The sequence below is a fragment of the Schistocerca gregaria genome, chromosome 1 (genome assembly GCF_023897955.1).
Source record: "Schistocerca gregaria isolate iqSchGreg1 chromosome 1, iqSchGreg1.2, whole genome shotgun sequence".
Taxonomy (NCBI): domain Eukaryota; kingdom Metazoa; phylum Arthropoda; class Insecta; order Orthoptera; family Acrididae; genus Schistocerca; species Schistocerca gregaria.
The window spans coordinates 16,873,999-16,900,117 of record NC_064920.1 but is presented as its reverse complement, the minus strand read 5'-3'; the positions used below and the strand labels follow the sequence as shown (position 1 = coordinate 16,900,117).

The 26,119-nt window shown below is 41.9% G+C and overlaps 1 protein-coding gene across 2 annotated transcripts in view; it reads right to left on the bottom strand.

The window, feature by feature from the left end:
• The window catches only part of LOC126328052 (kanadaptin-like), a 224,401-nt gene that overhangs the window by 158,584 nt on the left and 39,698 nt on the right, over window positions 1–26,119 (bottom strand). For both annotated transcript variants that reach the window (XM_049995979.1, XM_049995987.1), the window contains exon 2: window positions 25,276–25,492. In XM_049995979.1, the coding sequence (XP_049851936.1) occupies window positions 25,276–25,492 (217 nt within the window). The remainder of the gene's footprint in view (window positions 1–25,275; window positions 25,493–26,119) is intronic.

The window sequence follows — 26,119 nt, the reverse complement described above, 5'->3', positions numbered from 1 at the left end:
CCTTGAAGAAAATGACTTATTGATACATAACTCTACATCTACATCTACATCTACATCCGTACTCCGCAAGCCACCTGACGGTGTGTGGCGGAGGGTACCCTGAGTACCTCTATCGGTTCTCCCTTCTATTCCAGTCTCGTATTGTACGTGGAAAGAAGGACTGTAGGTATGCTTCTGTGTGGGCTCTAATCTCTCTGATTTTATCCTCATGGTCTCTTCGCGAGATATACGTAGGAGGGAGCAATATACTGCTTGACTCTTCGGTGAAGGTATGTTCTCGAAACTTCAACAAAAGCCCGTACCGAGCTACTGAGCGTCTCTCCTGCAGAGTCTTCCACTGGAGTTTATCTATCATCTCCGTAACGCTTTCGCAATTACTAAATGATCCTGTAACGAAGCGCGCTGCTCTCCGTTGGATCTTCTCTATCTCTTCTATCAACCCTACCTGGTGCGGATCCCACACTGCTGAGCAGTATTCAAGCATTGGGCGAACAAGCGTACTGTAACCTACTTCTTTTGTTGTCGGATTGCATTTCCTTAGGATTCTTCCAATGAATCTCAGTCTGGCATCTGCTTTACCGACGATCAACTTTATATGATCATTCCATTTTAAATCACTCCTAATGCGTACTCCCAGATAATTTATGGAATTAACTGCTTCCAGTTGCTGACCTGCTATTTTGTAGCTAAATGATAAGGGACCTATCTTTCTATGTATTCGCATCACATTACACTTCGCTACATTGAGATTCAATTGCCATTCCGTGCACCATGTGTCAATTCGCTGCAGATCCTCCTGCATTTCAGTACAATTTTCCATTGTTGCAACCTCTCGATACACCACAGCATCATCTGCAAAAAGCCTCAGTGAACTTCCGATGTCATCCACCAGGTCATTTATGTATATTGTGAATAGCAACGGTCCTATGACACTCCCCTGCGGCACACCTGAAATCACTCTTACTTCGGAAGACTTCTCTCCATTGAGAATGACGTGCTGCGTTCTGTTATCTAGGAACTCCTCAATCCAATCACACAATTGATCTGATAGTCCGTATGCTCTTACTTTGTTCATTAAACGACTATGGGGAACTGTGTCAAACGCCTTGCGGAAGTCAAGAAACACGGCATCTACCTGTGAACCCGTGTCTAAGGCCCTCTGAGTCTCGTGGACGAATAGCGCGAGCTGGGTTTCACACGATCGTCTTTTTCGAAACCCATGCTGATTCCTACAGAGTAGATTTCTAGTCTCCAGAAAAGACATTATACTCGAACATAATACGTGTTCCAAAATTCTACAACTGATCGACGTTAGAGATATAGGTCTATAGTTCTGCACATCTGTTCGACGTCCCTTCTTGAGAACGGGGATGACCTGTGCCCTTTTCCAATCCTAACTAACACGGATTCAGAAAATATCGTTCTTGTGCAACACAGCTACCTCTTTATTCCCGTGAAGTAATGAGTGCTGCCGACAAGGGATCTCAGATCGATTCCATATTCCTAGATTTCCAGAAGGCTTTTGATACTGTTCCTTACAAGCGACTATTAATCAAATTGTGTGCATACGGACTATCGTCTCAGTTGTGTGACTGGATTTGTAATTTCCTCTCAGAGGGGTCACAGTTTGTAGTGATGGATGGTAAAACATCGAGTAGAACAGAAGTGATATCTGGCATTCTGCAAGGTAGTGTCATAGGCCCTCTGCTGTTCCTGATTTATATAAATGATCTAGGTGATAATCTGAGCAGCCCCCTTAGATCGTTTGCTGATGGCGCTGTAATTTACTGTCGAGTAAAATCATCAGACGATCAATTCCAATTACAAAATGATCTAGAGAGAATTTCTGTATGGTGATAAAAGTGGGAATTAGCACTAAACAAAGAAAAGTGCGAGGTCATCCACACGATTACTAAAGGAAATCTGATAAATTTTGGGTATATGATAAATCACACAAATTTAAGGCTGTCAATTCGACTAATTACAATTACGAGCAACTTAAACTGGAAAGACCACATTGATAATGTTGTGGGGAAGGCAAAACAAAGACTGCGCTTTGTTGGGAGAACACTTTGAAGATGCGACAAACCCACTAAAGAGGCAGCCTACATCACACTTGTCCGTCCTCTGCTGGAATATTGCTGCGCAGTATGGGATCCTTACCAGGTAGGACTGACAGAGGACATTGAAAAGTGCAAAGAAGGGCAGCTCGTTTTGGGTTATCACGCAATAGGGGTGAGAGTATCACTGATACGATACGCAAGTTGGAGTGGCAGTCACTGAAACAAAGGCGGTTTTCTTTGCGGCGAGATCTATTTACGAAATTTCAATCGCCAACTTTCTCTTCCGAATGCGTAAATATTTTGTTGACACCCACCTACGAAGAGAGATACGATCATCATAATAAAATAAGAGAATCAGAGCTTGAACAGAAAGATTTAGGTGTTCCTTTTCCCCACGTGCCATTCGAGAGTGGAACGGTAGAGAGATGGTTCGAGGAACCCTCTGCCAGGCACTTAAGTGTGAATAGCAGAGTAACCGTGCAGATGTAGACGCAGAGCTTGTAGGTTGTTGTGGGGTGGGTGCCACTGCAAGTCCTTTGGTCTTTGGGGGTCTTCTCCTTTGACTTTTCTAACTGCTCCTTGAGTTTCACTGGCTGGGAGGGCTTCACTGATTCAGTCTCCGGGACTGAGGAGAATCGTGAAGCCCTACGACCAGCTGCTTGTGAGCGCTTACACCTCGGGCAGCCACCATCCTTCCGACTGGTGGAAACCTGGGAAGGGAGGGACCCAAGGGACCCCTTCTGACTGAGAGGAGCCGAAGAAGTTGGACGCTTCCCTGGCTTAGAAGGGGGACTGATGTTCCGGATAGGTGGTGGGGGGGGGGGGGGTTGCCCCGAAGTAGGTGGTGCAGGAGCAACAGGGAGGGTACTGCCCCACCCACCCCCCCGTCCCACCCACGATCAAGGGGACAGGTGTAGTCTTCCGGCTCTGAGAGGTGACTGTTGGAGGTGGAGGTGGAGCTGATGGGGCTAAAACAGTGGTAGTGGCAGTGTAGGAGGTAGACGTGCGAACAGGATGGAGGCCTTCAAACTTCCGCTTAGCCTCAGTGTAGTCTGTCCTGGTCTTATATTCCACGACTTTCCGCTCTTTCTGTACGATGCTACAGTCTGGCAAGCTAGGTGAATAATGCTCTTTGCAGTTGACACAGATGGGACGCGGGGCACATGAAGTATTGGGATGTGTCGGGCTTCCACAATCTTGACGTGTCGCTGGAAGTACAGTGGGAAGACATATGGCCGAACTTCCAGCACTTAAAGCACTGCATCAGGGGAGGAACACAGGGCTTGACATCAAAGCGGTAGACCGTCACTTTGACCTTCTCGGGTAATGTACGTTACTAGCATTTGTAGACTTAGAGAAAGCTTTTGACAATGTTGACTGGAATACTCTCTTTCAAATTCTGAAAGTGGCAGGGGTAAAATACAGGGAGCGAAAGGCTATTTACAATTTGTAACGAAACCAGATGGCAGTAATAAGAGTCAAGGGACATGAAAGGGAAGCAGTGGTTGGGAAGGGAGTGAGACAGGGTTGTAGTCTCTCCCCTATGTTATTCAATCTGTATATTGAGCAAGCAGTGAAGGAAACAAAAGAAAAATTCGGAGTAGGTATTAAAATCCATGGAGAAGAAATAAAAACTTTGAGGTTCTGTGATGACATTGTCATTCTGTCAGAGACAGAAAAGGACTTGGAAGAGCAGTTGAACGGAATTGATAGTGTCTTGAAAGGAGGATATAAGATGAACATCAACAAAAGCAAAACGAGGATAATGGAATGTAGTCGAATTAAGTCGGGTGATGCTGAGGGAATTAGACTAGGAAATGAGACACTTAAAGTAGTAAAGGAGTATTGCTATTTGGGGAGCAAAATAACTGATGATGGTCGAAGTAGAGAGGATATAAAATGTAGACTGGCAATGGCAAGGAAAGCGTTTCTGAAGAAGAGAAGTTTGTTAACATCGAGTATAGATTTAAGTGTCAGGAAGTCATTTCTGAAAGTATTTGTATGGAGTGTAGCCATGTATGGAAGTGAATCATGGACGAAAAATAGTTTGGGCAAGAAGAGAATAGAAACTTTCGAAATGTGGTGCCACAGAAGAATGCTGAAGATTAGATGGGTAGATCACATAACTAATGAGGAAGTATTGTATAGGATTGGGGAGAAGAGAAGTTTGTGGCACAACTTGACGAGAAGAAGGGATCGGTAGATAGGACACGTTCTGAGGCATCAAGGGATCACCAATTTAGTATTGGAGGGCAGCGTGGAGGGTAAAAATCGTAGAGGGAGACCAAGAGATGAATACACTAAGCAGATTCAGAAGGATGTAGGTTGCAGTAGGTACTGGGAGATGAAGCTTGCACAGGATAGAGTAGCATGGAGAGCTGCATCAAACCAGTCTCACGACTGAAGACCACAACAACAACAACATATTAAAAAAATATGACCTATGTGTATCTGAAAGTTTATTACAGTATTGTGTGAAATTTTATGAATGGATACGCGTGTGTGTGCGCGAGTATATACCTATCCTTTTTTCCCCCTAAGGTAAGTCTTTCCGCTCCCGGGATTGGAATGACTCCTTCCCTTTCAACTCTTCTGCCTGGTGAAGGAGCAACTGGCTCTGAAAGCTTGTCTAATTCAACCTTCCTGTGTGTGTGTGTGTGTGTGTGTGTGTGTGTGTGTGTGTGTGTGTGTTTGTTCTCCCACCACTTGGAGAGTAGGTTTTTTTATCTATCAAATTAAATTTATTTTGTCAAAACTTGATTGTTTTTGTTGTTATATCATGTATAAATATATATTAAAAACAAAGATTCCAAGACTTACCAAGCGGGAAAGCACCGGTAGACAGGCACAATAAATAAAACACACAAACAAACACGCAAAATTTCTAGCTTTCGAAACAGACGGTTGCTTCTTCAGGAAATAGGGAAGGAGAGGGAAAGATGAAAGGATGTGGGTTTTAAGGGAGAGGGTAAGGAGTCATTCCAATCCTGGGAGCGGAAAGACTTAACTTAGGGGGAAAAAAGGACAGGTGTACACTCGCACATACACACATATCCATCCGCACATATAGACAAAAGCAGACTTTGTTAAAAAGTTGTAACATTATAACTAATAACAATTTTCCTTTATTGTGTGTTAATACTTACTTTTATATTGCATTGTGGCGTTGGCGTTGTCACTGTCTTATGATCTTAATGTTGCATATGTTATTTTCAACTGCAGCCAAGTTTTAAAGTATTTATCTTAATCTCTATTAACTGTTGTTGTTTACAAATGTAAGCTAGGTCTGTTATTGCTTGTATATACTGTTGTTGTTTTGACAGATATGATGAAGAGAGAATCCAGTGATGCTGTACAGTTACAATCTGTTTATTCTTTTGTAATAATCTATGGAGTGGTATTATAATCTTTGTTATATTTTTGTAGTGTGTGTATATCTGTGTTTTTATTTATTACAACTAACCTGAGCCAAGCTACATGATTTCAACACAGTTATCTAGAAAATTTGTATGTTGTAGGTCTATTTATTTGTCTAATATTTTATCAGGATCAGTCTGTCAGTGTGTATAGATTCTGATTTCTTCCAAAACGTCCATTTTAAATCCCTTTGGTGTCATATGTAGGATTTTCATTGTGTTTCTTATGTTAACAGCTTCATGGTTTTCTGTTTTTAAATGGTTGAAGAATGTGGACTGGTTTGTGTCACTAATTCTCGTGTGTCTTCTCTACCTAATTTCGAAGTTTCTGCTTGCCTGTTCTATATGGAATTTATCACAGTTTTTACAATTCATTTTATATATGTCTGGTTGTGTATGTAGAGGTAGTTTTGTTTTATAGGCTAGATTAGTATTTTGATGGTGTGTCTGGTTCTGTAACCTCTCACAGAACAACCCCAAAAGTTCCCCACTTGTGACAGGATACTTCCTGGGACTGGATCAGACTCTGAATGTGGCTCTCCAGCAGGGATAAGATTTCCTCAAATCCTGCCCTGAAATGAGATCCATCCTTCATGAAATCCTCCCCACTCCACCAAGAGTGTCTTTCCGCCGTCCACCTAACCTTCGTAACCTTTTGGTTCATCCCTATAAAATCCCCAAACCACCTTCCCTACCCTCTGGCTCCTACCCTTGCAACCGCCCCCGGTGTAAAACCTGTCCTATGCACCCTCCCACCACCACCTACTCCAGTCCTGTAACCCGGAAGGTGTACACGATCAAAGGCAGAGCCACGTGTGAAAGCACCCACGTGATTTACCAACTGACCTGCCTACACTGTGACGCTTTCTATGTGGGAATGACCAGCAACAAACTGTCCATTCGCATGAATGGACACAGGCAGACAGTGTTTGTTGGTAATGAGGATCACCCTGTGGCTAAACATGCCTTGGTGCACGGCCAGCACATCTTGGCACAGTGTTACACCGTCCGAGTTATCTGGATACTTCCCACCAACAACAACCTATCTGAACTCCGGAGATGGGAACTTGCCCTTCAATATATCCTCTCTTCTCGTTATCCACCAGGCCTCAATCTCCGCTAATTTCAAGTTGCCGCCACTTATACCTCACCTGTCATTCTACATCATCTTTGCCTCCACACTTCCGCCTTGACTTACATCTCTGCCCATACTCTTTGCCTTTAAATATGTCTGCTTGTGTCTGTGTATGTATGGATGGATATGCGTGTGTGTGTATATATATATATACAGGGTGTTTCAAAAATGACCGGTATATTTGAAACGGCAATAAAAACTAAACGAACAGCGATAGAAATACACCGTTTGTTGCAATATGCTTGGGACAACAGTACATTTTCAGGCGGACAAACATTCGAAATTACAAAAGTTACAATTTTCAACAACAGATAGCGCTGCAAGTGTTGTGAAAGATATAGAAGACAACGCAGTCTGTGGGTGCGCCATTCTGTACGTCGTCTTTCTGCTGTAAGCGTGTGCTGTTCACAACGTGCAAGTGTGCTGTGGACAACATGGTTTATTCCTTAGAACAGAGGATTTTTCTGGTGTTGGAATTCCACCGCCTAGAACACAGTGTTGTTGCAACAAGACGAAGTTTTCAACGGAGGTTTAATGTAACCAAAGGACCGAAAAGCGATACAATAAAGGATCTGTTTGAAAAATTTCAACGGACTGGGAACGTGATGGATGAACGTGCTGCAAAGGTAGGGCGACCGCATATGGCAACGACAGAGGGCAACGCGCAGCTGGTGCAGCATGTAATCCAACAGCGGCCTCGGGTTTCCGTTCGCCGTGCTGCAGCTGCGGTCCAAATGACACCAATGTCCACGTATCGTCTCATGCGCCAGTGTTTACACCTCTATCCATACAAAATTCAAACGCAGCAACCCCTCAGCGCCGCTACCATTGCTGCACGAGAGACATTCGCTAACGATATAGTACACAGGATTGTTGACGGCGATATGCATGTGGGCAGCATTTGGTTTACTGACGAAGCTTATTTTTACTTAGACGGCTTCGTCAATAAACAGAACTGGCGCATATGGGGAACCGAAAAGCCCCATGTTGCAGTCCCATCGTCCCTGCATCCTCAAAAAGTACTGGTCTGGGCCGCCATTTCTTCCAAAGGAATCATTGGCCCATTTTTCAGATCCGAAACGATTACTGCACCACGCTATCTGGATATTCTTCGTGAATTTGTGGCGGTACAAACTGCATTAGATGACACTGTGAACACCTCGTGGTTTATGCCTGGCCACATCGCACGACCGACGTCTTTAATTTCCTGAATGAATATTTCGATGATCGTGTGATTGCTTTGGGCTATCCGAAACATACAGGAGGCGGCGTGGATTGGCCTCCCTATTCGCCAGACATGAACCCCTGTGACTTCTTTCTGTGGGGACACTTGAAAGACCAGGTGTACCGCCAGAATCCAGAAACTGAAGCAGTACATCTCATCTGCATGTGAAGCCATTCCGCCAGACACGTTGTCAGAGGTTTCGGGTAATTTCATTCAGAGACTACGCCATATTATTGCTACGCATGGTGGATATGTGGAAAATATCATACTATAGAGTTTCCCAGACCGCAGCGCCATATGTTGTTGACAATTGTAACTACTGTAATTTCGAAAGTTTGTCTGCCTGAAAATGTACTGTTGTCCCCAAGCATATTGCAACAAACGGTGTATTTCTATCGCTGCTCGTTTAGTTTGTATTGCCGTTTCAAATATACCGGTCATTTTTGAAACACCCTGTATATATATATATATATTAAACGGGAAAGTGCTGGCAGACAGGCACAATGAACAAAACACACAAACACACTCACAGAATTACTAGCTTTCGCAACCGATGGTTGCTTCTTCAGGAAGGAGAGGGAAAGACGAAAGGATGTGGGTTTTAATATCATCCTTTCGTCTTTCCCTCTCCTTCCTGAAGAAGCAACCATCGGTTGCGAAAGCTAGTAATTCTGTGTGTGTGTTTGTGTGTTTTCTTCTTGTGCCTGTCTGCCGGCATTTTCCCGCTTGGTAAGTCTTGGAATCTTTGTTTTTAATATATTTTTCCCATGTGGAAGTTTCTTTCTATTTTATTTACATCATTATAGTAGTACAAGTTTATATGCCAACTAGCACTGCAGATGGCGAAGAAATTGAAGAAATGTATGATCAAATAAAAGAAATTATTCAGTTAGTGAAGGGAGATGAAAATTTAATAGTCATGGGTGACTGGAATTCGGTAGTAGGAAAATGGAGAGAAGGAAACGTAGTAGGTGAATATGGAATGGGGCAAAGAAATGAAAGAGGAAGCCGCCTGGTAGAATTTTGCACAGAGCACAACTTAATCATAGGTAACACTTGGTTCAAGAATCATAAAAGAAGGCTGTATACATGGAAGAAGCCTGAAGATACTGACAGGTTTCAGATGGATTATATAATGGTACAACAGAGATTTAGGAACCAGGTTTTAAATTGTAAGACCTTTCCAGGGGAAGATGTGGACTCTGACCACAATCTGTTGGTTATGACCTGTAGATTAAGACTGAAGAAACTGCAAAAAGGTGGGAATTTAAAGAGATGGGACCTGGATAAACTAAAAGAACAAGAGGTTGTACGGAGTTTCAAGGAGAGCATAAGGGAGCAATTGATAGGAATGGGGGAAAGAAATACAATAGAAGAAGAATGGGTAGCTTTGAGGCATGAAGCAGAGAAGGCAGCAGAGGATCAAGTAGGTAAAAAGACGTGGGCTAGTAGAAATCCTTAGGGTAACAGAAGAAATATTAAATTTAATTGATGAAAAGGGAAAATATAAAAATGCAGTAAATGAAGCAGGCAAAAACGAATACAAACGTCTCAAAAATGAGATCGACAGGAAGTGCAAAATGGCTAAGCGCGGATGGCTAGAGGACAAATGTCAGAATGTAGAGACTTATCTCACTAGGGGTAAGATAGATACTGCCTACAGGAAAATTAAAGGGACCCTTGGAGAAAAGAGGACCACTTGTATGAATATTAAAAGCTCAGATGGAAACCCAGTTCTAACCAAAGAAGGGAAAGCAGAGAGGTGGAAGGAGTATATAGAGGGTCTATACAAGGGCGATGTACTTGAGGACAATATTATGGAAACGGAAGAGGATGTAGATGAAGATAAAATGGGAGATACGATACTGCGTGAAGAGTTCGACAGAGCACTTAAAGACCTGAGTCGAAACAAGGCCCCTGGAGTAGACAACATTCCATTGGAACTACTGACGGCCTTGGGAGAGCCAGTCCTGACAAGCCTCTACCATCTGGTGAGCAAGATGTATGAGACAGGCGAAATACCCTCAGACTTCAAGAGGAATATAATAATTCCAATCCCAAAGAAAGCAGGTGTTGACAGATGTGAAAATTACCGAACTATCAGTTTAATAAGTCACAGCTGCAAAATACTAACGCGAGTTCTTTACAGATGAATGGAAAAACTAGTAGAAGCCGAGCTCCGGGAAGATCAGTTTGGATTCCGTAGAAATGTTGGAATACGTGAGGCAATACTGACCCTACGACTTATCTTAGAAGCTAGATTAAGCAAGGGCAAACCTACGTTTCTAGCATTTGTAGACTTAGAGAAAGCTTTTGACAATGTTGACTGGAATACTCTCTTTCAAATTCTGAAGGTGGCAGGGGTAAAATACAGGGAGAGAAAGGCTATTTACAATTTGTACAGAAACCAAATGGCAGTTATAAGAGTCAAGGGACATGAAAGGGAAGCAGTGGTTGGGAAGGGAGTGAGACAGGGCTGTAGTCTATCCCCGATGTTATTCAATCTGTATATTGAGCAAGCAGTGAAGGAAACAAAAGAAAAATTCGGAGTAGGTATTAAAGTCCATGGAGAAGAAATAAAAATTTTGAGGTTCGTGATGACATCCTAATTCTGTCAGAGACAGCACAGGACTTGGAAAAGCAGTTGAACGGAATGGATAGTGTCTTGAAAGGAGGATATAAGATGAACATCAACAAAAGCAAAACGAGGATAATGGAATGTAGTCGAATTAAGTCGGGTGATGCTGAGGGAATTAGATTAGTAAATGAGACACATAAAGTAGTAAAGGAGTATTGCTATTTGGGGAGCAAAATAACTGATGATGGTTGAAGTAGAGAGGATATAAAATGTAGACTGGCAATGGCAAGGAAAGCGTTTCTGAAGAAGAGAAGTTTGTTAACATCGAGTATAGATTTAAGTGTCAGGAAGTCATTTCTAAAAGTATTTGTATGGAGTGTAGCCATGTATGGAAGTGAATCATGGACAATAAATAGTTTGGACAAGAAGAGAATAGAAACTTTCGAAATGTGGTGCTACAGAAGAATGCTGAAGATTAGATGGGTAGATCACATAACTAATGAAGAAGTATTGAATCGGATTGGGGAGAAGAGAAGTTTGTGGCACAACTTGACCAGAAGAAGGGATCGGTTGGTAGGACATGTTCTGAGGCATCAAGGGATCACCAATTTAGTATTGGAGGGCAGCGTGGAGGGTAAAAATCGTAGAGGGAGACCAAGAGATGACTACACTAAGCAGATTCAGAAGGATGTAGGTTGCAGTAGGTACTGGGAGATGAAGAAGCTTGCACAGGATAGAGTAGCATGGAGAGCTGGATCAAACCAGTTTCAGGACTGAAGACCACAACAACAACAACATATTAAAAAAATATGACCTATGTGTATCTGAAAGTTTATTACAGTATTGTGTGAAATTTTATGAATGGATACGCGTGTGTGTGCGCGAGTATATACCTATCCTTTTTTCCCCCTAAGGTAAGTCTTTCCGCTCCCGGGATTGGAATGACTCCTGACCCTCTCCCTTAAAACCCACATCCTTTCATCTTCTTTTTTCCTTCCCTCTTTCCTGACGAAGCAGCCACCGGTTGCAAAAGCTCGAAATTCTGTGTGTGTGTTTGTGTGTTTTATTCATTGTGCCTATTTACCGGCGCTTTCCCGCTTGGTAAGTCTTGGAATCTTTGTTTTTAATATATTTTTCCCATGTGGAAGTTTCTTTCTATTATATAGACACTCACACACACACACACACACACACACACACACACACACACACACACAAACACACACACACAGAATTACTAGCTTTCTCAACCGGAGGTTGCTTCTTCAGGAAAGAGGGAAGGAGAGGGAAAGACGAAAGGATGTGGGTTTTAAGGGAGAGGGTAAGGAGTCATTCCAATCCCGGGAGTGGAAAGACTTCCCTTAGGGGAAAAAAAGGACAGGTGTACACTCGCACACTCACACACATATTGGAGGATATTGATGTGTGTGTGTGTGTGTGTGTGTGTGTGTGTGTGCGCGAGTGTACACCTGTCCTTTTTCCCCCGTAAGGGAAGTCTTTCCGCTCCCGGGATTGGAATGACTCCTTACCCTTTCGGTTAAAATCCACATCCTTTCGTCTTTCCCTCTCCTTCCCTCTTTCCTGAAGAAGCAACCATCGGTTGCGAAAGCTAGTAATTCTGTGTGTGTGTGTGTTTGTGTGTTTTATTCATTGTGCCTGTCTGCCGGCGCTTTCCCGCTTGGTAAGTCTTGGAATCTTTGTTTTTAATATATATTTCCCATGTGGAAGTTAAGGTTGAGGCCTGGAATGTGTGGATGGATATGTGTGTATACCTGTCCTTTTTCCCCCTAAGGTGAGTCTTTCAGCTCCCGGGATTGGAATGACTCCTTACCCTCTCCCTTAAAACCCACATCCTTTCGTCTTTCCCTCTCCTTCTCTCTTTCCTGACGAAGCAACCGTTGGTTGCGAAAGCTTGAATTTTGTGTGTGTGTTTGTGTTTATTTGTGTGTCTATCGACCTGCCAGCACTTTCGTTGGGTAAGTCACATCATCTTTGTTTTTAGATATATTTTTTACACGTGGAATGCATCCCGCAACTACCCTCCCGACCTGGTACAGAAGCAAATAACCAGAGCCACTACCTCATCCCCTCAAACCCAGAACCTCCCACAGAAGAACCACAAAAGTGCCCCACTTGTGACAGGACACTTTCTGGGACTGGATCAGGCTCTGAATGTGGCTCTCCAGCAGGGATACGACTTCCTCAAATCCTGCCCTGAAATGAGATCCATCCTTCATGAAATCCTCCCCACTCCACCAAGAGTGTCTTTCCGCTGTCCACCTAACCTTCGTAACCTCTTAGTTGATCCCTATAAAATCCCCAAACCACCTTCCCTACCCTCTGGCTCCTACCCTTGTAACCACCCCCGGTGTAAAACCTGTCCCATGCACCCTCCCACCACCACCTACTCCAGTCCTGTGAACCGGAAGGTGTACATGATCAAAGGCAGAGCCACGCGTGAAAGCACCCACGTGATTTACCAACTGACCTGCCTACACTGTGAAGCTTTCTATGTGGAAATGACCAGCAACGAACTGTCCATTCGCATGAATGGACACAGGCAGACAGTGTTTGTTGGTAATGAGGATCACCCTGTGGCTAAACATGCCTTGGTGCACAGCCAGCACATCTTGCCACAGTGTTACACTGTCCAGGTTATCTGGATACTTCCCACTAACAGAACTCCGGAGATGGGAACTTGCCCTTCAGTATATCCTCTTTTCTCGTTATCCACTAGGCCTCAACCTCCGCTAATTTCAAGTTGTCGCCGCTCATATCTCACCTGTCTTTCAACAACATCTTTGCCTCTGTACTTCCGCCTTACTGACATCTCTGCCCGAACTCTTTGCCTTTACAAATGTCTGCTTGTGTCTGTGTATATGTGGATGGATATGTGTGCGTGCGCGAGTGTTTACCTGTCCTTTTACCCCATAAGGTAAGTCTTTCCACTCCCGGGATTGGAATGACTCCTTAACTTCTCCCTTAAAACCCACATCCTTTCGTCTTTCCCTCTCCTTCACTCTTTCCTGAAGAAGCAACCGCTGGTCGCGAAAGCTAGAATTTGTATGTTTGTGTGTCTATCGACCTGCCAGCGCATTCCGAGTGGGAAAAATATATCTAAAAACAAAGATGATGTGACTTACCAAACAAAAGCGCTGGCAGGTCGATAGACACACAAACATACATACAAAATTCAAGCTTTCGCAACCAACGGTTGCTTCGTCAGGAAAGAGAGAAGGAGAGGGAAAGACAAAAGGATGTGGGTTTTAAGGGAGAGGGTAAGGAGTCATTCCAATCTCGGGAGCGGAAAGACTTACCTTAAGGGGAAAAAGACACACACACACACACACACACACACACACAAGCAGACATTTGTTTGTGTGTCTATCGATCTGCCAGCGCTTTTGTTTGGTAAGTCACATCATCTTTGTTTTTATATATAAAGGGGAAAATCGTTGCATATAACAACAAAAGGAATTTAAAATATTTTGGAAGAAATCAGAATCTATATACACCCAGGGACAAACCCTGATGAAATATTAAACAAACAAACAGACCTAAAAATAAAAATTTTCTACATAACTTTAGTGAAATCTTACAGCTCAATTCAAGTTGGTCATATTAAATAAAAACACAGATATATACACACTACAAAAACGTAACGAAGATTATAATCCCATGCCACAGATAATTACACATCAATAAACCAACTGTAACCATACAACATCACTGGATTATATCTTAATTGTAGGTGTCAACCCACAACAGTATATACAAGTGACAACATCCTAGCTTACATTTGAAAACAACAGCAGGTTAATAGAGATTAAGATAAATATTTAAAAATTTGGCTGTAGTTCAAAACAGTCTATGCAATAGTAAGATAATAAGACAGCAACATCGCAACAATGCAATATGAAAGTAAGTACTAGCGCACAGTAAAACAAATTTGTTAATAGTTTTAATGTTACAACATTTAACAAAGCGTATTCGGTTGCAGGTAGACTGATAACAGCAATAATGCTGAAATAGGCCTTTTGCTAATGTAGTTGCAATTAACAATTACAGCAGCATTCCAGTACAGTACTGTCTTTTATTTTATTTACATGTAGTAGTAGTAGTAGTAGTAGTAGTAGTAGTAGTAGTAATAATAATAGTAATGAAAGATTTTATTGTCTTTATGCCATTACAGCAATTGACAATGTCAAATGAAGATACAATTTATAATACTTTGTGATAAGGTTTTGACCCACTGAAATATTTTAGCTTGTGTTGTTGTTGTGGTCTTCAGTCCTGAGACTGGTTTGATGCAGCTCTCCATGCTACTCTATACTGTGCAAGCTTATATTACAATAAATGTACAGTGGGTCATCTGTTGGATTACTGCATTTTACAGTTGAAGAATTCAATGATATCATAGAACGGGTGGGCAATAAATCATTCATGCAGTCTTTCTTTGAATGTATGTTCAGAAAGATCCTGTATAGCATGTGGCAGCTAATTAAATAGTTTGTGTCCTGTGACTTCATAGCTATTTATTGATTTTGATAATCTGTGGTAATTCGTGTATATGTGTTTGATGCTTCTTGTGTTGTGACAATGTACATTTTCTCTACGTTTCACATCTTATAGGTTCTTCTTCGTAAAGATTAAGACATTGTATATATAGAGGTTTATTACTATCATAATTTTTTGTTTAGTATATAAGGGTTTGCAGTGAGCCTTATGTGAAAAATTTGTAATTGTCCTAATGGCTTTCTTCTGCAATAATAAGATGGCATGTATATGACTACAGTTACCCCACAAGATAATGCCATTGGATATTACACTTTGGAAAAATGCAAAATGAGATGATCTGATGTATGTTTCAGGTTCACAATTTCTGAGTTGCCTTAATAAATAAATTATTCTAGATAGCTTACTACTAATATAGTTTACATCTTGGCCCCAGGATAACTTTTGGTCTAAATAAACTCCCAGGAATTTAACAGAACTATTGTCATCAGATAGTGGCTTGTCTCTTAGAGTGAAGATTATCTGCTGAATTTTACTTTCATTTAGCAGGAAACCATTTGCTCTGAACCAATATGCTGTGTGAGTGAGTGTATTTTCAGCACAGGTTTTAAGGTCATTAAGATTGTTACTACTATGAAGAAAAGTTGTATCAACTGCATCAGTGGTGGATGTAATGAACGGGGGGAGGTGATTGCTCATAATCAGAAACAGGAAGAGGCCCAGTATATACTAAATAAAGGGGGAAAATTGGTAACAAGAATCTCAAAACTGTCTTAAATGATGTACTTCAAATTCTTATTCTAATAAATGTTCGGTTTGACATGGTTACATATTTTTTCAAACAACAATGTACAGGTTTACTGTTAAACTTAAACCTGCTTATGAGGAAGAAAGTGCTGTGCTGTGAAAATGTGTAGTTTCATTTCCTTTCTCAGAGTCACTTTTAACAGAAAATGGGAAAGCTGTATTTATGGCTTGCCAGCTTATGGTCAAGAATCCTAAGACTACGGAATATGAATCACCCCAAACTCTGTGATCCTATATGTTTGCAGATTAAAACTATGTGAAATATTGTCACTGGAGCTACTGTCACCACAGGTCCAGCCGCTGGGGAGCTGTCTCTCTCATTCCACAGATACCAATGGTCCCAGCAAATCATTTTAAGTGACTTCAGGTAAAGGTTTTGCTATCAACAACATTAGGCTCAAGACCCATGATACAGGGGAAGAGGAGATGGACAGCGTATGGGGAGGACATGGACATAGAGAGGGAGAATGAGGATGTCGACAGAAAGGGGATGGAGAAGGACACAGAGGGAGATATGCGCAGGAGGTAACAGGTAATTCCCATACATATTTAGCACTTGTGAAGCACTAACTAACGTTTCTGAACTTAAGCTTATTTCGTTTAGAAGCAATACCTTAGATTATTTCAGATTTTTAAGGTTAATGGTTTTAATGTCAGTTATTATTCTAAATACCTTTATTATTGTGATTATTTTATAGATTATTGGTTCTGATGTTGAATGGAAATGAAATTTTGGGTAATGAAGAATTTCAGTAACATTCTTTAAATCTTTTGGAGGATTTTACATTCTAATAAATTTGCATGATATTAATGTTTTAAAGGATTATTGTTTCAATGTTTTAAGGGAAAAAGTATGAATTTTCTGTACACCTGTGAATGCCTGTGTAAACTAAGTAAACCAATAAATGTTGAGCTACTGTGCTCAGCCACTTACCACACCAGAAACTTTGTGTTCTCCCTTTACCAGCTCCAAAGGTTACCTCCTCTTTCGTATCATTAAGAGAAGGTATCAGTTCCTGAAGAGGAGCAGTAGCCTTTTCAGTAGTTGTAGGAGCTGAATGGTTGCCTGATCTGTCCTTGTAACATCAACCAAAATGGCCTTTCTGTGCTGGAACTGCCAACAGCTCAAAGCTAGGGGAAACTACAGCTGATGATAGTGTCCTCTTGGGTAAAATATTCTGCAGGTAATATACCCCTCCCATTTGGATCTCTGGGTGGCGACTACCCAGGAGGATGACATTATCAGGAGAAACAAAACTGATGTTCTGTGGTATGGACCAGAGTATTGGATCACTTAACCATGCATGTCAGTTAGAAAATTTAAAAAGAGAACTGGATAGCCTGAAGTTAGATATAGTGGGAATTAGAGAAATTCGATGGCAGGAGGAACACGGCTTCTGGTCCAGAAAATATTGGGTTATCAATACAAAATCAAATAGGGGTAAGTATGAGTAGGTTTAATAATGAATAAGAAAATAGGAATGGGGGTAAGCTTCTACGAACAGCATAGTCAACGCATTATTCTAGCAAAGACTCTCACTAATTCATGCCCACCACAGCAGAATATGTGTATATGCCAACCAGATACGCAGATGAGGAAGAGAGTGAAGAAATGTACGGTAAGATAAAACAAATTATTCAGATGGTTAAGGGATTTGGAAATTTAACTGTGAAAGGGGAAAGGGGACTAGAATTTAGCAGTAGGAAAAAGAAAGAGAAGGAAAAATAGTAAGTGAATGTGGACTGGAGCAAAGGAATGAAAAAGGAAGTCGCCTGGTAAAATTTTGCACAGAGCATAATTTGGTTTAAGAATAAAGAAGGCATGGAAGAGACCTGGAGAGACTGGAAATTTTCAGATTAATTATACAATAGTTAGACAGAGATTTAGGAACCAGATTTTAAATTGTAAGACATTTCAAGTGTCAGATGTGGACTCTGATCACAATTTATTGGCTACGAACTGTAAATTACAAATGATGAAATTGGAAAGACGTAGGAAATTAAGGACATGGAATCTGGATATGTTGAAAGAACCAGAGATTGTTGAGAGCTTCAGAGGGAGCATTAGGCAACAACTCACTTGTACAGAGGAAAGGTATACCATAGAAAACCAATTAGTTACTTTAACAGTTGAAATGGCGAAGGCAGCTGAGGATCAAATAGGTAAAAAGACAAGAAATGGTAGAAATACTTGGGTGACAAAGGAGATACTGAATATCATTTATGAAAGGACAAAATGTAAAAATTCAGCAAATGACACAGACAAAAGTGAATACAAACATCTAAAAAATGAGACTGGCAGGAAGTACAAAAGGATAAGCAGAAATGGCTAGAGAACAAATATAAGCATTTAGAAGCATATTTCACCAGGGGAAAGGCAGATACTGCCTACAGGAAAGTTAAAGAGGCCTTTTAATAAAAGACAAGCAGGTGTATGAATATCAAGATGTTATATGCAAAACCAGTTCTAACCAACAAGAGGAAGCCAAAAGGCAGAAGGAGAATATAGAGATTCTATACAAAACAGATGAGGTTGAAGGCAACATTAGAGAAATGGAAAAGGACGTAGATGAAGGTGAGATGAGAGGTATGGTACTGCTAGAAGAATTTGACCGAGCACTGAAACACCTAAGTCGAATCAAGGCCCCAGACGTAGACGACATTCCATCAGAACTACTGATAGCCTTTGGAGGCCACCCATGACAACACCAAACTATCACTTTAAAAAGTCATGGTTGCAAAACAACAACACAAATTCTTTACAGAAGAATGAAAGGACTGGTAGAAGAAGGGAAGATTAGTTTCAATTTTGAAGAAATGTAGAAACACATGATGCCATACTGACTCTAAGACTTATCTAAGAAGATAGGTTCAGAAGAGGCACACATGTATTTTAGCATCTGTATACTTAGTGAAACCTTTTGACAGTGTTGACTAGAATACTCTTTTTGAAATTTTGAATGTAGCAGGAGTAAAATGCAGGGAGCAACAGGCTAACTACGACTTGTACAAAAATCAGATATGGCAGTCATAAGAGTAGAGGAGCATGAAAGGGAAACTATGGTTGAGAAAGGGGTGCGGCAAGGTTGTAGCCTATCCCTGATGTTATTCAATCTACACACTGAGCATGCAGTAAAGGAAACCAAAGAAAAATTTGGAGTACGAATTCATGTTCAGAGAGAAAAAATAAAAACTATGAGGTTGCCGATGACACTGTAATTCTGGCGGAGACAGCAAAGGACTTGATTGGTTGGTTGGTTTGGTTTGGTTTGGATTGGATGGATGAATGGATGGAAGGGGGGGGGGGGGGCGAAATGAGAGATCGGGGGCACAATGTTATAGAAGGGCAGTGGGAGGAGGAGGAGGAGGAGGAGGAGATGCACAAAGAGAAGAGTGGAGGAGGAGATGGACATTTAGCAATAGTGAGGCAATTCCGGGTTCGTCAGCGACGACTAATATATTGTTAGTCTCTTCGATTTCAACACAAAACATTTTTTGACCAACTAATCACTGAAAATGAATTCCCTTCTAATAATTCTGCCACAAAAATAAATTCTCAAGTGGAACTCAAGTCTTCATACTAGGGTATATTCCACTACTTCCACAAGTTAACAGTGGATCTTCATAGCACTATTTTCCACCCACAATTCCAACATTAGCAATTATTCACAATTGTACAATGAAACACAATCATTTACCGTATAAAATAATAACTTAGTAGCACTACTTGCTTCTACAGCCAGAAGCTCTCCGCAGCTGTATCTCAACTGTCAACTATATTCTTCATCAGAATGTTGTGTGGAGGTACTCATATTTCCTGTGTAACAAAGACTTCATTTTTATTTTTTTCTCTTTTTATTAATGAACTGTTTTTGCCAAAAATCTGACAGTCTTCTTGGCTCTTACAAGTCACTGTGGTTTGTCCAAATCCAGGGCAACTGAAACACGTTATTGGTTTGGCGATTAAACTTGACAAAGGGCTGTCCATGCAATGTGCTTGGTTTTCGGTATACAGAAGATGGCGGTAATGTGTCTCCACGTCGAGTGGGAAGCAGCCAATGGTAGTGACACACCTGCATCCAGTATGATAAAATATTATTAACGATTCAGTCTGAAACATAAATATACTTCTGCCACATTCAGCCATTTCTTTTACTGGTATAAACAGCTGTTCTGCGCTATCTGTTTTGCAACTGACAATTTCATCTCAAAGGCAGAAGCTAAGTTATGGTGACAGACTGAGCTATAGCAAGCACCTGAGCTCTACTGTCCACAGCTGAGAACAATCTATTCAGCAGGAATGTGGGTGTAGGTTGTGATCTAGAGCAGGTTAGTTCAAAAAATATTGTTTATGAATGAATTCTACCGGTAGAGCAATTTTTTCAGATGGCCCAGACCACTGACAGTAGGCAGCTGCGGGGCAGAAGGGAGCGAGGGGAAGGACTGTGTCCCCCCTGCCAGACTCTCCCCCCCCCCCCCCCCAGACATTCTTCTAAGCTGGCTACTGTAGGTCATGTTGGAATTTGACAGTTCGGGTGTGAGGTGAAAAAGCCAAAGAATGTGGACAATAAATCAATGTTGTTCTGCAAGATTGATCTATAATATGTCCTCGAATCTAGGTTAGATTGGAAGGAGACATTTGATTGTGAGACGGTGAAGTCAACGAATGTGAACGTGAAATCTTTGTTGTGATGACAGGCTGATTGGTAGTGTAGTTAGAGATCTATGTTAGCTTGGAAGCTGATAGTACCTTTTCGAACTACTTTCAGTTTACTTGTGTCCACATCAGCAGTATTTATATTTGCTCATGCAAATGAATATTTTTCTCCAGAAAGTCAGACTGATCACACTCTTAGTACCTAGCACTTTAAGGTTGTTTTGACGTTAAATACTTAATATTTTTACCACTATTAAATTAAAACGTGATACATCTTTGGTTATACAAGTCAGTTATTCTGCCATCATAACTTCTTGTAACTCTTCCTTCAATTATAAGTACATTTTGGATACTAATGTGTGTTCTGTTAGCATATTCCAGGATGACTTTTGTTAATGTTTTTTTATGACTAAATTCATGTCTCATTCATCAATACACTAAACAGATTCAGAAGGATGTAGGCTGCAGTAGGTACTGGGAGATGAAGAAGCTTGCATAGGATAGGGTAGCATGGAGAGCTGCATCAAACCAGTCTCGGAACTGAAGACCACAACAACAACATCTCATTATTGGGTTCAGTATTAGTACTACTCAAAGGCTAGAAAGCCACCAGTAGCACCTACAGGTGAATTTTGTAGGTTCCACTGAAGTTCCATGAGATGCTAGGAAAACAGAAGTTTACTCAGACAGTGAATTTCTTTACGTAGCTATCCTCCACACCAAGCACATAAATATTTGTTTAGAAAATAGAAATGCCTTCTGTCCTGCACTGTACTTTATTTTGCCAGACACGTTGTACCATTATTAACTTTAAGGCATCATAAAGGGAATCGACAGCAATACAGTTATGATACACTTTAGTTTTGAAATAATACTTTCTTGCCAATGTGACAGGAATTCTGTCACTCCAGAAGCGGTTGAAAATGGCAAGAAGGTGGCACTGGTAATCTGCTGACAGATGTTTACTCATTTGGTGATGGAAGGGGTCTGGATGCAGTGGTCAGGACAATCAGCAAGGGTGCTGAGAAATCCCCACTCACTGAATGGAGCATTAAACGGCTCAGGGTGGCGTGAAGCAAAAGATAAGTGTTGTCATTCCACTTGCTGTTGTAAGAGACGAAAGATGGGGCAGTAATTCTCAGATGCAGAGGTGCAAGCATAATTCTCAGCACGATGCACTGTGATTATGTCTGAATCAGTATATACAGCTCCATTTGTGGAAATTTGAGGTATACATGCGGGGGTCTGATATCCGTAAAGGCATCTGAGCTCGGTCCATACCTGGGAAGGAGAGGTTCGTGTTCCAATGATGCACACATATCATTCCCAACACTCCTACTTCCATCGTTTCATAAGCTGACGGTCCTGGGCAAGGAGTCATTTGAAGGCACTGAGATGAGTGACACAATGACATTGGAGGGGCCCACCTGTGGTCTCTAATAGCCACAGTGACTTCCAGTGACCAACAAGGCAATATTTTCCGCCACAAGGGACCTGAGGGACAGGATATTGCCTATTCAGCTGCGGCAGTAATGGTCTGAATTACCTCATTGATGTTTCCATGCAATGGAGATTCAACGGTTATAGTGGAGGTCAAAGAGTCTCAGTCAGTTTTGGTAAGAGCCCATCTGGGCAAGCGTCCAGATGAGTTATGCTGGGGGAGGGACAGGAAGAGCAGAAAGTGGTCACTACCACTCAAATTGTTGTGAGCTCTTCAGTGGATAGACGATATAAGAATAGGACTGCAAACTGAGAGATCAATGGCCAAGTATGTGCCACAATGAAATGAGTGGGGCACCTGTATTTAGGAGGCAGAGGTCGAGCTGAGTTAGTACATTTGTGGCATCTTTACCATGGCCAGTAATATTAGTTGCACCCCAAAAAGGGTTATGAGCGCTAAAATCACCCAGAAGTAGAAAAGGTGGGGGGAATTGGGAAATAAGTGCAGCCAATACATGGTCCGGCACTTAACCATCTGGAGGAAGGTAGATGTTGCAGGTGGTAATGTCTTGTGTTGTCCTCACCCTGACAGCCACAACTTTTAAAGATGTTTGAAAGGGCACAGATTGGCTGCGTACATAGGTAAGGATACAAAAACTGACTCCACCTGATATTCTGTTATAGTCGTTACGATTTTTTTAGAATCCTGATAGCCAGGAAGCATTGGGTCTGCATTGCGGAAAACCAGGTTTCCTGAAGGGCAACACAAAAAGCAGGTACAATGCTTAACAGCTGCCGTAACTTAGCTAGGTGGGAGAAAAAACTGCCACAATTCCACTTGGAGGATGACACTCTCCACCATCTGGGAAGGCATGAAGAGACCAAGGAAGGGAGTCACCTGCTGCCATCGGTTGAGTGCTGGTGTCCAGTACCACTGAATCTGAGGTGTCAGCGACATCTAGGTCCTTGGGAGATGCTAGAATCTTCACCTTGTCCTCAGATGTGGAACTGTTATGGAGTGGTGGTGTGGGTGCCTCCAGAGTCTCCCATTCCTTAACAGACTTCTTCGTCTGTTTGCACTCTTAAGGACTTGCTGGGAGGGCTTCTCTGAAGTAGCTTCAGGGAGAGAGGAGGACCATGAAGCCCTTCGACCAGCAACTAGTGTCTCCTTTGACCACTGGCTGGTGTCTACTTGACCACAGGGAGAGACCGTGAAAGGTAGAGTCCCAAGGGATCACCTTCCTTTTGAGAGGAGCTTCTCTGGCTGGGATAGAGGGGAGAGGAGGGGAGGGGAGGGGAGGGGAGGGGAGGGGAGGGGAGGGGAGGGGAGGGGAGGGGAGGGGAGGGGAGGGGAGGGGAGGGGAGGGGTGGGTAGGGTGGCGGATTGACATCCCCACTGGGGCAGGCTTAGATGAGGAGCATACCATCGCCAATGGAGGTGATGTCATAATAGTAGCAGTGTAAAATGGTAGCAATCAAACGTGGTTCAACCTTTCGTATTTCAATTTAACCTCTCGGTAGGTCAGCTGTCCAGGGTCTTGTACGACAGTAAGTCAATTATTATCTGAAAAGTAGTTATAAAATTTTATTGTAATCACACGAAACTTACAAGAACATCATTTTTCAACATAGTCTCCTTGCGTTTCAATGCACTTGGTCCATCATTGTACGAGCTTCCTGATGCCCTCCTAAAAGAAGGTTCTCGGTTGAGGTGCGAGCCAGGAATGCACTGCATCTTTCACTGCTTCATCCGAGGCAAATCGACAGCCCCTTAATGCCTGTTTGAGTGGACCAAACAAGTGATGGTAAGAAGGGGCAAGATCGGGACCATATGGAGGATGATCCAATGCTTCAAATTTGAGTTTCTGGAGCGTTTCATCAGTGTTGGCAGCAGTATGCAGACAGGCATTGTCCTGCAACAACACACCTTTTGACAGCAATTCTTGGCATTTGCTTTGATTTGCACACTCTAGCCTGGCATTAAGCAACTGTAATGTACACTGTTTATTGTGGTGCCCCTTTCCCCACAATGTTGCAGTACTGGACCTTGTGTGTCCCAAAAAACAGTAAGCATCAGTTTTCGTGTGGACAGCTGGGTCTTGAACTTTTTCTTGCATGGCGAATTTGGATGTTTCCATTCGATACTCTGCCGTTTACTCTCTGGCTTATGACGATGGATCTATGTCTTGTCACCAGTAATGACCCTGTCTGAGAAGTTGTTCCCTTTGGTACCATAGTGATCCAAATGTTGTTTGCAGGTGTCCAAGCGTGTTTGTTTATGCAACTGTGTGAGTTGTTTAGGGACCCATCTTGCACAAACTTTATGGAATCCAAGTTTGTTGTGGTTGGTTGGTTTGTGAGATTAAAGGGACCAGACTCAAGTCTGTTGTGGATGATTTCGTAGACAGAACAGTGACTAATTTGGAGACAATATGCAACTTCGTCAATAGTTAATCGCCTGTCCAAGAGAATCATTTCACGTGAACACTCAACGGTTTCTTCATTTGTGGCGGTAAACAGTCGCCTGGCTCCTTCATCATGCGCAGCACTTGTGCGACAATTTCGGAATTTTTCAATCCATTTGTAGACACTCTGTTGTGGCAAAACACTGTTCCCGTACTGCACGGAAAGTCTTCAATGATACGCCTTCCAACATAGCTCTTCTTTGGTGCAAATAGAGAGCAGAGCAACCATGATTAACAGCACAGCAGTGATAATGAAACTAACCAAGCAGCTTGAAAATAGCAAAGGTAATAAGCATGCATCATCAATGTAAACCGACAGTAGTACCAAAATAAGCAAAAACATAACTAAATTGCAGATAGTATTTGACTCAGCCTTGTAATCCATAATTTTCCTCTCCTTTTGGTGTGCCATGCAGTCTGGCGAGCAGCAAGAGTGGCGCTGTCTACAGTTGACACAGGTGGGAGGAGGGGCACATGGAGCATTCGGATGCAGTAGACATCTGCAATCTCAACATGTAGTGTTGGAATTGCACCAGGAGAACATGTGCCTGATTTTCCACAACTTAAAGCACCATACAGGTGGAGGGACATAAGGTTTTAAATCATATTGGTATACCATCACCCTCAAACGCCAGGATGAATGTGCCTCGCAGTGGTTGCCGGAACATGCCCACATCTGACAGTCCAACGAATGGCGGCACAGACTGGCATCGAGTTTGAGAGTCCCCAATCTGTACATGTGACTCCAGCAACCACTAATGGTTCTACTTCTCTATTCTTAACATTACCACCACCCAGTCAGAGAGTCCGTGCAGCTTAAAGGACATTACGAATGCAGGGAGCGTTACCTACTGCTGATATGACAGAAGAGAAATATGAACTGGTAAGTGATAATAAAGGTTTCACAATTGGAAGCCGAAAAGATGACATGAAAAAGTTTTAACATCCTTCAGAGAAGAATAATCCAAACTCACCCATGCCCCAGTCAATGCCTTCTTCTTCCTCACGTTCCTTGCGTTTTTTCTCCTCCATTTCACGCATATATTCCTCTTTGTCTCGTTCCTCCTGTTCCATTCTCCGCTTTTCTCGCAGTTCTGTCACAGTTAACTCTGATTCTTGCTCTTGATCCGTATCTGGTCCCTGAAGAATAAACATCCTAGTACTGTTGCCAAATTTCAGCAGATGACCAACCTGCAAAAAGTAATAGTAATTTTTCCTTCTACTCTTGTGTATTACAAACAAGAACCACAACATAGAATGAGCTTTGCAGTAATTTCAGTTGTCCAGTACATGTGCTCACAATACACAGACGTAAAGAACTTCAGTTGGTAACTTGTACACATCACATTGACCTCATAACTTACAGTCAAACTAAAGGCTGATCTAGTAATAAAAGGTATGTTTTTCTTTTTTTTTGTTTTAAAGTAAGTACAGGTTTGAAATAAAAATAAAGCAAGCAGACTTTTCCTATCAATTTCTTTTTTACATGAAAACCTGTATTTTGATATACTTTTCCACATAATTCCCACCAATATTAAAGGATGTTCGTACCATATAACCAGCTTTGAATACAATACTTACATAAATCAGCTGCCTAAGCATAACTTTCAATAGTTTAAACATTTTATAACAATTGCATAAACCACAATTCTTGACATTTATGAGTCATGGGGTGGTATGGCAATGAGTGAGAGGTTTCAAAGGTGGTTGTATGAATGTGCATGATGAGGAATAAAGCAGGTGACAGTCATTACTGATCACTTGGTGCAGAAATCTGATGAAGAAAGGAGACAGAACAGATGCTTTATAATTTTGACA